This window comes from Microplitis demolitor, chromosome 6 (assembly GCF_026212275.2).
Source record: "Microplitis demolitor isolate Queensland-Clemson2020A chromosome 6, iyMicDemo2.1a, whole genome shotgun sequence".
In the NCBI taxonomy this organism is placed as follows: domain Eukaryota; kingdom Metazoa; phylum Arthropoda; class Insecta; order Hymenoptera; family Braconidae; genus Microplitis; species Microplitis demolitor.
The window spans coordinates 18,771,093-18,783,732 of NC_068550.1; the positions used below are offsets into that span (position 1 = coordinate 18,771,093).

General features: G+C 35.0%; 1 protein-coding gene across 1 annotated transcript; it reads left to right on the forward strand.

Moving 5' to 3' along the window:
• The first annotated feature begins 3,105 nt into the window (after positions 1-3,105).
• On the forward strand, positions 3,106-4,225 carry LOC103575579 (putative uncharacterized protein DDB_G0277255). Its single transcript, XM_008555421.1, has 2 exons — positions 3,106-3,776; positions 3,829-4,225. The coding sequence occupies exons 1-2, from the start codon at positions 3,106-3,108 to the stop codon at positions 4,223-4,225; spliced, it is 1,068 nt and encodes a 355-aa protein (XP_008553643.1).
• The last annotated feature ends 8,415 nt before the right edge of the window (positions 4,226-12,640 follow it).

Consider the following 12,640-nt stretch of genomic DNA (forward strand, 5'->3'; position numbering starts at 1 on the left):
AATAACTGTGGTGGTGATTTTTGCATATATAAAAAAATACTTGGATATGATCAACTATATAAAATAATTATCCAACGATACTTAACAATAATTATTTATGCATATGTCGTGTATCATTCAGTTCTTAATTATAAACGAAGCAATTGTATCCTCCGTGGCGACCAACAACTACCGGGGGAGGTTATCACATGAAAATATATACAGCGAAATAAATTCAAAGTACTTACTCAAAAAAACTCAGCAAAATAAATACTATCAAAACAAGTATTAATTTATTCACCCGGTAAATTACAGCGTCTACAATAGCTTTTTATTAATAATCTACCAATCTATCAACCAAATTTCAAAATCTTTCTTCTCGAACAACGTCCGTGCACACTCACTGCCCGTATCTTTCTAATTATATTCCTCTCTCCCCCACCTGTTGGTCGTCCCCACGTGGCGCACCCGTCGCCCTTATTTATTATTATTATTATTTCTACTAGCCCTGGCCTAGTTTTAAACTAAAAATATAAATTATAAAGATAATTTCGCGACACCTGAATGATACATGAATAATTAATTTTATGTATGAACTATTTATTCATAACATATGCATGTTTTTATTTTATCTAACAAATTAAATAATAATTATTTAAAATCATAGAATTGACGTCGGGAATAAAGCCAAGGTATTGATTTACCTTTACCCGGCGGTCAATATTTTCCCAAACCACAACTAACATCCTTAGTCGGATGACAAGTTTAAATAAAATAATATGTTAAACAAATGTTGGGCATAATTTTACGCTGGATTATGCATCCCAACTGTTTCAAAATCATAAACAAATACTTAAAATTAACAAAAATCAATGGTTTGTACTTTTAAATCATAAAATAAAAATAATTCACACACGTGCTCTCTTATACGCCGCGCGCATGTGCTAGCACTGTGCACGGACTACCGTCTCCATCGGCGAAATGGCGGAATGCCCGCGTAACGATTCAAATTTAAACGTAAAATTAAAATATTTAACTTACAGCTAATTAAAATAAAGAAAATTTCGAATCGCTACGTGACAAGTTAAGTTAATAATGAATTAAATAGAACAAATAAATTAAAATAATTAATTAGTGACGAGGATCCGTGATTGGTTGACGAGAACCAGTAAAGGTCACCCGTTATAATAGTGAACATCAGCCTGGTTATGGTTATAATTATGATGCTGAGTATAACATTAAAGATCGGAAGGAATGTGATATTTATGGTGTTCGGGATGAAGATAATTATCGTCGTAGTCAAAGATAAGCGAAAATGGTAAACGTTGATGACAATGATCAAAGTTTTGGAAACGATAAACTTAAAGTCAGAGAAAAAAGCATTAAAGACGATAAGGAGAATTTAAAAAAGATTAAGAACGTGAATAAAAGTGAGGCAGTTGAAAATGCAGAACATGTCTCTAATCAAGTTGTTTGTTGGTGATGACGATGATAATGATGATGATGAGAATGATGATGATGATGATGATGATGATGTTCATAGAGTATTACAATTCATGACGACCACAGAAAAAATGTTTCAGTTACCTCTCAATGTAAAGTCGAATTTCCACCAAGGAGTTTGCTTGGTGGCTGTATTAGCAATTTCAGTCAAATATAATTTAAGTTATCTAGCATCAATCAGTATTTTAAAGTGGGTCAATATTTCTAATCTTGCAAACAAATTACCAACGACCAAAACGATGCTATGGAAGTCTTTGAATCGTAATGATAACATCATCACTCGACATCTATACTGTCAAGATTGCTACGCATCTGTTGGAACTGGGAAAAAAATAAGTAAAGAATGGCCGTGTAAAGCTTGTGGTTTTAAAGTAAAAGTGCCCAAATTTCAATATTTTCTACAAGTAGACTTGCTTGCTCAATTAAATACGCTGTTTAAAATTCCTAATATTTATGGATCCTTACAGTATAGGTTCAGAAAGATAGAAAAAATTATGGAAGGTATTGAAGATATATACGGTAGATAATATCGTAAACTTTGTTTGCCTTGGAATTTTCTAAGTAAGTCAGATAATTCTTCATTTACAAGAAATACATATGGTTATCAGGTGTTGAAATCTTCAAAAGCCAGTGCGTGGCCTATTTATTTACAGATTAATAAGGTTCCACCTCATCTAAGGAAAAAGTATATGCTCTTAGCAGAAGTGTATGCAGATACAAATCAGTCCGTTGTGAATCAGTTCTTCCTCCCAACTATACACGAACTAAAGAACCTGTATAACAATGGGTTTCAATGGAATATGTCAAATGCTACAACAAAAAGATCAAAATTTATTATGACGATTTACAGCGTCGATTCTCCAGCTCGGGTAAAAGTTTTACGATCTGTCTAATATAACGGATACTTCGGGTGTTCATTCTGCAAAGCAAAAAGAACCCAAGAGTTGTCAAGGCATACGTATCAAATCAGCCACAGTTTTGGACCACTTTAGAACGGATAATGAATTAAGAAAAGATATAAAAATGGCTTTAAAATTCGAGGCTGATGTTAAAAGAATCAAAGGAATTTCATCGCTCATAACATTACCGGAGTTTGATCTTGGTAAAGAAATAGTTGTTGAGTCGATGCATGCAGTGTTTCTAGGAGCTATAGGGCAGCATACTACAATTTTACTTACGAAAAAAAACCATATTCCATCGGAAAAGATAAGCAAATGAAACAAATTGATGAACGCCTTTTGCCTATAGGACCACCAAGGCTTGCCGACCGTGGCTTCAAACGTATTACTAACAAAGAAGAAGGTAATAGTGCGGCTTCAGAAATTGTCTTCTACCATCAAGAGCAAGGGCAGCGGCTGAGCCGTCTCCAAGGTCCCCTCACCACCATCATGTGTCCAGACCAGGTCCATGAGGGCAGGCAATGTGCCCCCTCCAACAGCTATCAGCAAGACACCATCTACTGCTACCCTGGTGACATCAGCTGTGTCTTTTGCCACCGTCGCCAGGGACACAAGGGCACAATCTGCCCCACCAACTCCAACTCCATCACGGAAGAGACCTGTTCGTCCACGAAAGGACGTAGCCGTTGCCACATCAACAGATATAGCGGCTATTACCATAGCCATGGTTACGACCACTACGATACGGGGCTTCATCACTTCGCCTCGTATATCATTCAGCGCAGTGACATCACCAGCTACGTCGAGCAGACTGGGTACGATCAGAGAGGCCGATAGGGTGCACACAGGGACTACGGGAGATAACGACGATAATATTAACAATTCAATAGGCACGGGGAACAGCCACCAATATCAGCAGCAGTCCACGGAGCCTCCAACGTCATCGGCGGGCGATGTGGACCAGCGTCAGCCGCATCTGTTCCCCCAAATTGTAATCAATACACCCCCAAACATGGCTACGCTTCACGCCCCTAGGACTTTCAGCCCTGCTGTCACCACTCACCCACCACTCAACACCAGTGTTACTGATACGTGCAATAGCAATATTTCTAGTCAACCAATTAACAATAATAATAATAGTATCACAACAACAAATAATAATCTAGTCAATAATACAGTAAACCTATCCATTACAAGCAATAGTTTCACGACTGATGGCAGCAGGGCAGATACTCCTAATAGCGCGAGCAATGGCGGCAATGGCAACAATAATAACAATAATTTTAGTATTTTTAATTCTAGTCGACACACTGCTGCTGCCGAGAGCGACAGTGGCGTCAATTACCGTGGCTGCAATAATAATAATAATAACAATAACAACAATTCTTACATCAGGTTTGAATGTGCTAGACGCATCACACCTGATGTTTTTTAATAATTCAAGTAGTCGCGGTAATACTAATGACGTCACTGTCGCGAACAGTAGCAGCAGTAATAATAATAATAATGACAATGACAAATTAAACAATGTGGTTAGACACAATAAATGGACGCAAGTTACAGGCGGTCGCGGCGGTCGCAATGGTGGACGCAACACATTTAACAATAATAGTAGAGTCACCACCAATAGCCCAGTTTTACATACCTCTAACATTTTTAATTCTTTAAACCATGACGACAGTGAAGATGTAAGCCAAGGGTTAGATCCGTGTCCGGGCGGTCGTTTGGGTGTCCCGCGTGACACTTCGGGCCACATACTCCAGCGCGACACAAATGTATCTTTGCGCGACCACATAACTTCCAAAACCCTCCTTTGCCAAACTCCCAGCGTGAAACCACAATAAACTCTACGCGTCGTAACCCCCCCCCCCCACAGAGCCGTAAGAACCAGCAACAACCGATCTAACGGAATTCGGCTGGGCCTACACGAGTGGTCTCACGTTATAATAAGCGTCAAGGCAATGCGATGGCTAACTCCACTGAATCATGGGATGAACTGGAAGAGATGGACAGGGAACAGTCTGTGTTCTTTCAGGGCATCACAGAATCCAGGCCAGCGGGTCGTGGGCAGCCTGGAGGTAGAACGGTGACCCGTAATCAAGGAGGCAATCGTGATCGCGAAGGCCCACAAGAACAGGGTAACGATGGCGAATTCGAACTGCCACCCATATACAGAAGCTCTGCAGGGAGAATAGGCGAAAAGCCATGCAGGAAGTGCTTGAAGGTCCATCACCCTTTTGCCAGGTGCCTAAGGATGATGTCGATAGGTACTTCCGAACCATGTATTCGGGCAATTCCCCCTTGGATGCTGGGTTGCCAGCAAGACAAGAATGGCCACTGGACGAGGGCGATGAGTTGGCTGAGGCCTTGATCGTTCCTCTGACGGCCACTGAGGTCAGCTGGAGGTTAGCTAGGATGCAGAACACTGTACCTGGCCCCGACGGCTTGAAGTACAGTGACTTGAAGAGGATGGATCCTGATTCCGGACTGCTCACCACCGCATACAATGCGTGCTTCCATCTAGGGGCCATACCAATGTCGTGGAAAGTCTCCAACACTATTAATTTACAAGAAAGGAGACCGAAACGACCTGTCGAACTGGCGACCTCTCGCGATGGGAAATACCACCTACAAGCTCTTTGCTGCCTTGATTGCGGATCGTCTGACTGCCTTTGTTGTCAACGGGAACAGGCTTACCTCCGCCCAGAACATTGGAATTATTACAACTTCGATGAAGCTGCTTCCAATTAAGGTAGTAAGGTTAATATTAAAATAAGGTTTTAAAATTAAAAAATTGGATATATTTTATATATTATAATTAATCACACATATTTTACGTACTTTAATCGCTAGATAATTCAAATTATCAGACTCATTGAGAAATTTGTTCACTTGACTTAATGTCAGTACACGAGTCTTTTTGGAGTGGCACCCTTTAGCACAGTTTTTTATGAAAACTTTTAAATTATGATAGGTATTTATAAAAATCTTATTTTTTAGATTTATGGTAGTTCTCAGCATGGACCATCGGCTCCATAACGTTGGCAACTTCATAGTCTTCGATAGTTCGTTGAAATAAACTAACAACGCATTTTCGTTGAAAGAATCGATTTTCTTTTTTCTTCGCCACAATAAAAATTCTTGATAACACAAGTTATACCGAACTTTCGATTTTTCGGGCAACAAATTATTACTAATTTGTTTTGCTGCTTCATCCAAATTTTTTATTATTTCTTCTTCACTCAATCCAGCTCTCGAATTATCAGAACTCATTTTATTAGAATAATTTATTAAGTTTCAAGAATTTATACTTAGGTTTTAATTGCAAATGTAAGTTTATATTGTCACTGTAGGCTGATATGTTTGCAAATTTTTATAAATAAATAACTTAATGCCTAGTTACGAAGTTAAGAAAACTGAACATCAAATTTGAGAAATCGAAGCATGCGAACTGATGATAACAAACGCAAAGTAGCGATGAGTTAACTATAAAACCAGAAAATGACCATTTCTTGAGGGTTTTTCAAATTGATATTAAGTATGAAAAAAATTTTTTTTTTTTATAAAAAATGGAACTTGTGGGAAATTTATTTAAGTTTCTTAAACTGCCCTTTAAATTATTGTGCGACCAGTAGTTGCTGAGACATTGATACTCAAAGACAAAAGGACCCTTTTTCATTTAAAGGATGATATATCAGCAGCAAATTGTCGTACAGAGAAACAAAAAAAAATAAATTTTAGCTGGATAAATTTCCTAAACGAGCCATGAATTGGTTTTTTCGAAAAAATTTTCCCAGCTCCGTAGACGTGAAAAACAAAACCAAGAAATTTAGAATAATTTTGTCTCGAGCTATTTCTTATGATTCCGCAAAAACCGTGGCTAAAAAAATTTTTTTGTCGGAAGATGTTTAAACTAGAGATTTTAAGCTTCAATTTGCTTTTTTTAATTTTTCGATACGATCATTTTTCACGAAAATACAGCCTTCCAAAAATCAATGAAAAATTTATAGAATTTTATTGTTCCTTTAATTTTTTAGATAAGTGTAAATAAAGACAAATGAGGTTAAAACAAATATGTAAATAAACATATCGTTCAGTTTTTTTTTTATAACATACACACTGAAGTTAATCTCAAATGAATATTGAGATTTAGAGAGAGCGTCTCGATGGGATCCAAGGGTGAAGCCCTGGCAGGAAGCTGTGGGGAACCAGTCCAAAAAAAACTATTCTTTTAATTTTTGAAATAAATTAAAAAAAAATAAAAATCAACCCTCTGTTACGTCCTGGTAGATGTTTTGGCGCTGGCGTAGTTGAGCGGTCGATTTAAATTGAACGTAATGAAAACTTACATATAATTATAAATAATAATTAAGTATGGGTTGAACAGCCACCATTTGGTGGTTGCAATAAACTGGTTGTTTGATTATATATATCTATATACATATAAGCGAAATACCACTGACTCATCCCCAGATCTCCGAAACTATTTGACCGATTAATTTAAAATTTGGCATAGGTACTCCTTTTTCACTGTAGATGAGAGATAAGAAGGGATTTTGCGCAATTCCTAGCCAAAATGGATTTTTCGATAACCATCACGTATGCTACCCCCTCCCCCCAACGTTGCCATGGTTACTGTTGCCATGGTTACCGTTGCCATGGTTACCATTGCCATGGTTACCGTTGCCATGGTTACTGTTACTATGGTTATCAAGGTGGTTACCATGGTAACCGTTGTTATAATAACTGTCAAAATGAATAAATTGTAATAACAAATTCAGTTGTCAATTAAATTCAGAGGAATCATTAGAATAAAAGTAGAAAGATATTAAATACTAATATTCTATAAATCATCTACAGTATTATTTTATATAATGTTAGGCAAATATATTTTGATTTCAAATTTTCTACTAGGTCGATTCAGTCTAAACTATTGGTTAGTTAATCATTTTTCTTCTGAAAGTTATAGGTCAAAATTAACCCATAATTGTAAGATTCTAAAATGGTTTAAAAAAGTAATATTATAAAAAAAAAAAATATAAAAACGGTTGGCCTTAAAGGTCATCCCTACAACTTCCCGTTCATTTTATATTTAAGCGCTCAAAATTGTACTTACTCCGAGCTCAAAAATCTGGTAAAAGTTTAATATAACATTATTTCTTAAATTCTAAAACCAAAATACTTTTGGATGAATTAACCGATTTTTACGCGATTGGTGGCATTCGACGCAGTTTTTCAGGCCTCATAAAGAGTCTTTGAGTTTCAATCGATCGAAGTATGAATTTCGATATAATTCAGAAAAAACATTTTTTTTTGTTTTTTTTTTTTTCGACAACGATAACTCATAAAAGAATGAATCGATTATGACCGGGCTAGCGGCGATCGACGTGGTTTCTTGATGTTGAGAGCTGATTAGTTTTTGGAATTGATCAGTAGTCGTTTAAAAGTAATTCTATAAAAACCACATTTAAAAAATTTTTTTTTTGTAGTATTTTTGAGATTTCTCAAAATATACCGGTTCGAATCGGTATAAATTGTATTTAAAATCTAAGTTTGGTCGAGCCCTTTCGGATGGCACCAACCGAGATCAAATCGGTCGAGCCGTTCAAAAGTTATAAGAGGTTTACATACGGCCACACACACACACACACACACACACACACACACACACACACACACACACACACACACACACACATACATAAAGATATACGGACATCACTGCGGAAACATTCGGGGAGACTTCCTAGGACCTCAAAACGTCAACATCCGTTTAAAACTCGATTTTCTAAAAAAGGAGTAAAATTAATAACTTCCCGATTTTTCAGCGGGATGTAAAAATGTTGTATTAGAGATCGGAAAGAGTATATCAAATAATAATAATTATTCAATTTTATTTATTTTAAACACACTTTCTATAAGTTAATGAATCTTAGATTATTAATAATCATAAAATGGTATTTGACGCAATTTATTGTAAATAATTCACTCAAGAAAGAGCTATTCTGACTCCAACGAATGATTCAGCGAATAGCATTAACAACTATCTTATAGAAAAGCTATCAACTAATCAAATGAAGTATAAATCTATTGATACAGTCGTAGAAGTTGATGATGCTATCCATTATCCTGTCGAGTTCTTACATACACTCAATCCACCCGGAATACCATCTCATATTCTCAATCTTAAAATTGGAGCACCAATAATGTTACTGCGCAATTTGAATACTCCAAAACTATGTAACGGTACCAGACTACAAGTGAAAAATTTACATAAAAATATTATTGAAGCTACAATTTTAACAAGTAAACATGAAGGAGAAGTCGTATTTATTCCAAGAATTCCTTTGGTTCCATCTGACTACCATTTCAACTTCAAACGTCTACAATTTCCTGTTAGGGTTTGCTATGCTATGACTATCAATAAAGCGCAGGGGCAGAGTTTAAAATTAGATAGTGTAGATTTGAGACATGATTGTTTTTCTCATGGTCAGTTTTACGTGGCATGCTCAAGAGTCAGTTCACCAGACAACTTGATTATTCTTCAACCAGAAAAAAAGACGAAAAACATTGTTTACAAGGAAGTTTTAAGTTTGTAACTGTATAAAACTGTTAATTTTATTCATTGATAAGTATTGAGTGATTGTTATATTTTTGTTCATTATGAGAAATAAATTTTTGTAAAAAGTTAAAACTTAATTTTTTTTTTGTTGTGTATGCCTCTTGGGGATCCCGCAACGTTAAATAACGGGGACGCATTCCAATACACAGTACCTCATGGGTGATGCGGAAATCTGTGAATGACAAATGCATTGACTGGTACTATTTTTCCTGACTAAAAATTTTAAAAATTCACTTCATTTATCGATAAGAAAATATACATTTTGTATTTAATATAAGAAATAAAGATTAAAATTAATAGTGTGCCCAGCGAAGCGGGCGGGTGGCTGCTAGTTATTTCATATATCTAAATCCGATTTATTCAATTATAAGGGTATAATTTTGAGTGATGTGAAAATATACAGTTGAATTAATTTATAAATTGTTAGTGTACTCTTAACAATAACTTTGAGAGGGTGAGAACGAAGTTGAGGTTTTAATATTGAGCCTGACTGCTCTCGATGATTCTATGTTTCAGACTGCCTTCTCTTGATCGAGAAAAACTAGAGTCACTCTTATCAATACGCTTGGGCATCAGACCCATGCATCGATTCATATGGAGGGGTCATTCGAGATAACGCATGTTCTCGAATGATCCATTCTAATATTTATTGAAAATACGCAATTCTCACGATCTCTCCGCTTTTGTTACGAACAAATAAGTCACTTATCTATTAACAAAAGTTATCTTAAACAAAATAGATGTTTGTGCAGCTGCACATCTCGAAGATTTACTCGAGGCGTCAGCGCTTATTTATATTTGATAAAATATAGAAAAATAACTTTATCAATTATTACTCATATCCTTAACGTTCGAATATCTTAAATAATATTATTCTATTATTATATTATATTATTTTATATAACTGATGAAATACTACGGAAATTACTTGATTATCGATATTCGATATAATTAGTTAGATTTCAGGTCGATAATTAGAGAAGTAAATGCCCACGTCATCTGACGTACAGGCTGGGACGTAACACCTCCATACAAAACAAAACAAGTTAATAATTTTGAATAGTAATGTGAACATTTTAAACGATTTACATAATTATACTTCAAATAATAATACTTATTATTAAGAAGAATAGGTGTTATGTCCGACTATTATTTATTTAATTAGTTTGGTTGCGTGGATTAGGCGTTCGCACTAACCAATGCAATTTTCGGCTGAAAATGTTTAGTTCAAGCCTTAATTTGTTTGTTTTGGGATACGTTTCGATGTGGACTTTCTTTTATTTCTAATTCGGTTAAAATAGAGTTATTTCTATGGGTAGATGAATGAAAAAAACTGCGCTAATCAATTCATACGATTTTAATTTAATAGCGTCCTTATTTCCTTTAAAATTTTTGAGGCTGATTGGAAAATTTGTTAAAATTGAAAAGAAAAGAGGTCAATTATAATGGCCTTACCTTTTTTTGCTGATTTATATATATACATGGATATATTTATATTTTCCTTGAGATAGTTCCCGCGTTGTAGACCCTGGAATTGGCTGCTAGGCCTCGATGCAGGCAATCTCCGGATGAGGGTGGGGTGATGACTTATTACTTAACTTATTTTATGAATAATACGCAAAATTTATTGTCACTTATCGTTTTTTTTCTTTATTTTAAACTCCAATTCTAATTTGGTAATAAAAACTCCTTTAATTTTCTTTGAAGAAAATAGAACTAATACTCTTTAAAGGAATATCATTATTATTTTAATCATTAAATAATTACACTCAAAATGTAGCACAAAGTTTTACAATGATTATTATTTTTAGATTTGAATTTTATGGATATAATAATGCTCACAAATTTGAATTAACACTTAACTTAGCACTCACAACCAATAACACTTTTATCCTTTCGTAAATTTATTTCTTTTGACACGGAAACATTTATTCATAGAAAGTTTCAAAATTCCTTTATTTTCCTTTACAGGAAATAGAAGTAGTGCTCTTTAAAGAAAGCAGATTTTAATGTTAAACATTTGTTTAATATTTCTTTCTATTATACACTTTTCCGCGATGTGATTTAGTAATTGCTTGATTTTTGAGCTAACTGATGCTCTGATGTGTTTATACAGATATATAGCTGTGTATATGTATACTTTGATATATTTTTCACTGTTTTAACTTTTTTTTCCGCGATGCGATTTTTCTTTAGGATTTATTTTATTGATTTATAAAAGCGATTTTTATTGGTTTTATCAAATATGGGAATTAAGGATACTGCTGTACCCAGTTTGCGACTCTTGACTGAAAATTTTGAATTCAGCTGATAACTGAAATGCAAGCCTGTGCTCGGTAGAGTGTGATTGCATTCAAAATTTCTTCATTTAACGCCGCAACCATGGGAGTCCGAGTTTAGGGGAAGGGGAAATTTTAGGTGAGTTGCATTTTGTAAGATGTCCCGTTGACGGAACTTCATTGAGTCAATGCTAATTGCGCACAATAGAGCGATCTTAGCTGACAATAAATGGGGACCGAAGAATACGAGAATGAAAGACAGAAAGAAAGAAATCTGGTAGAATAGTTTTGTCACACTTCATTGAACCCATCCTTGTTTCTCTCAAGAGAAAATGGAATCTCTATTCCTATGGAGTGTTCAACATCAATAATAATAATAATAATAATAATTATTATTATTATTATTATTATTATTATTATAATAAAGTAATTGATATAATTATTTTCATAAATCTTAATAAATAATTCGATTTATTTTTCCTGAAATTATTGTCAAATAGAAATTTTTTATTTCTATTTTGTTTAAGTTAATTCTGATATTTTATAATTTTATTTGTCTTTAAATTCTGATATTGTAATGTGTAAAGTGAGCGAATAAACTAAAATGGATCTGGTTTAAGCGTGAGGAATTAAACAATTAAAAATTACACAGTTTTTATCAATAAATAAATGAGAGATTTAATTACACTTATTTACACCTTAAATTGTAAAAAATTATGATTAATAGCGAATGCGACAAGACAGACACGCGATAGCGAATGCAACTTTAGTGATAAGATTCACGTATATAATTGACACGTGGTCAGAGCGATTATCTAAGCGGCAATTATTTATAATATAATTATAAATCACAATTAATTAATTTACCCTTAGTAAATAGCAGCCTTAGTATACTGACTAAATAAAGAGAGAAATTAGCGTAGCGGGTTGATTTAATATCACACAAGAATTAATAATCGAAGCGGTTTCAAGAGCACGAGGTAACAAGTAGCAAAGCACGTTGTAGAATAAAAAAGATGGTAGCGTCGTTGAGTCGTCGAGAAGCTCGGTGTCGACGTGGCAGCCTTGCTACATATAATGAATTTTCCTATTGGCTTAAAAACGCGCCAACAGGTAGCAGTTGATAGCAAACTCCCTCATTGGCTGACCAATAAAAAACGCATTATGTGATTGGCCAGCTTGCAGCGGGTTCTCAAGACGTCTTGACACGGCTCTGAATTAAAAATTGTATGTACTGGGCCCAAATAGCGAGTGACCCGGCACTATTCTGACCTTCAGTCAGTAGCGAGTTCGGCAACTCCCAGACTTAGCGGAAATGCACGAAGCTTGATTCAAATTAGTCAAGCTCCTGACCGAAC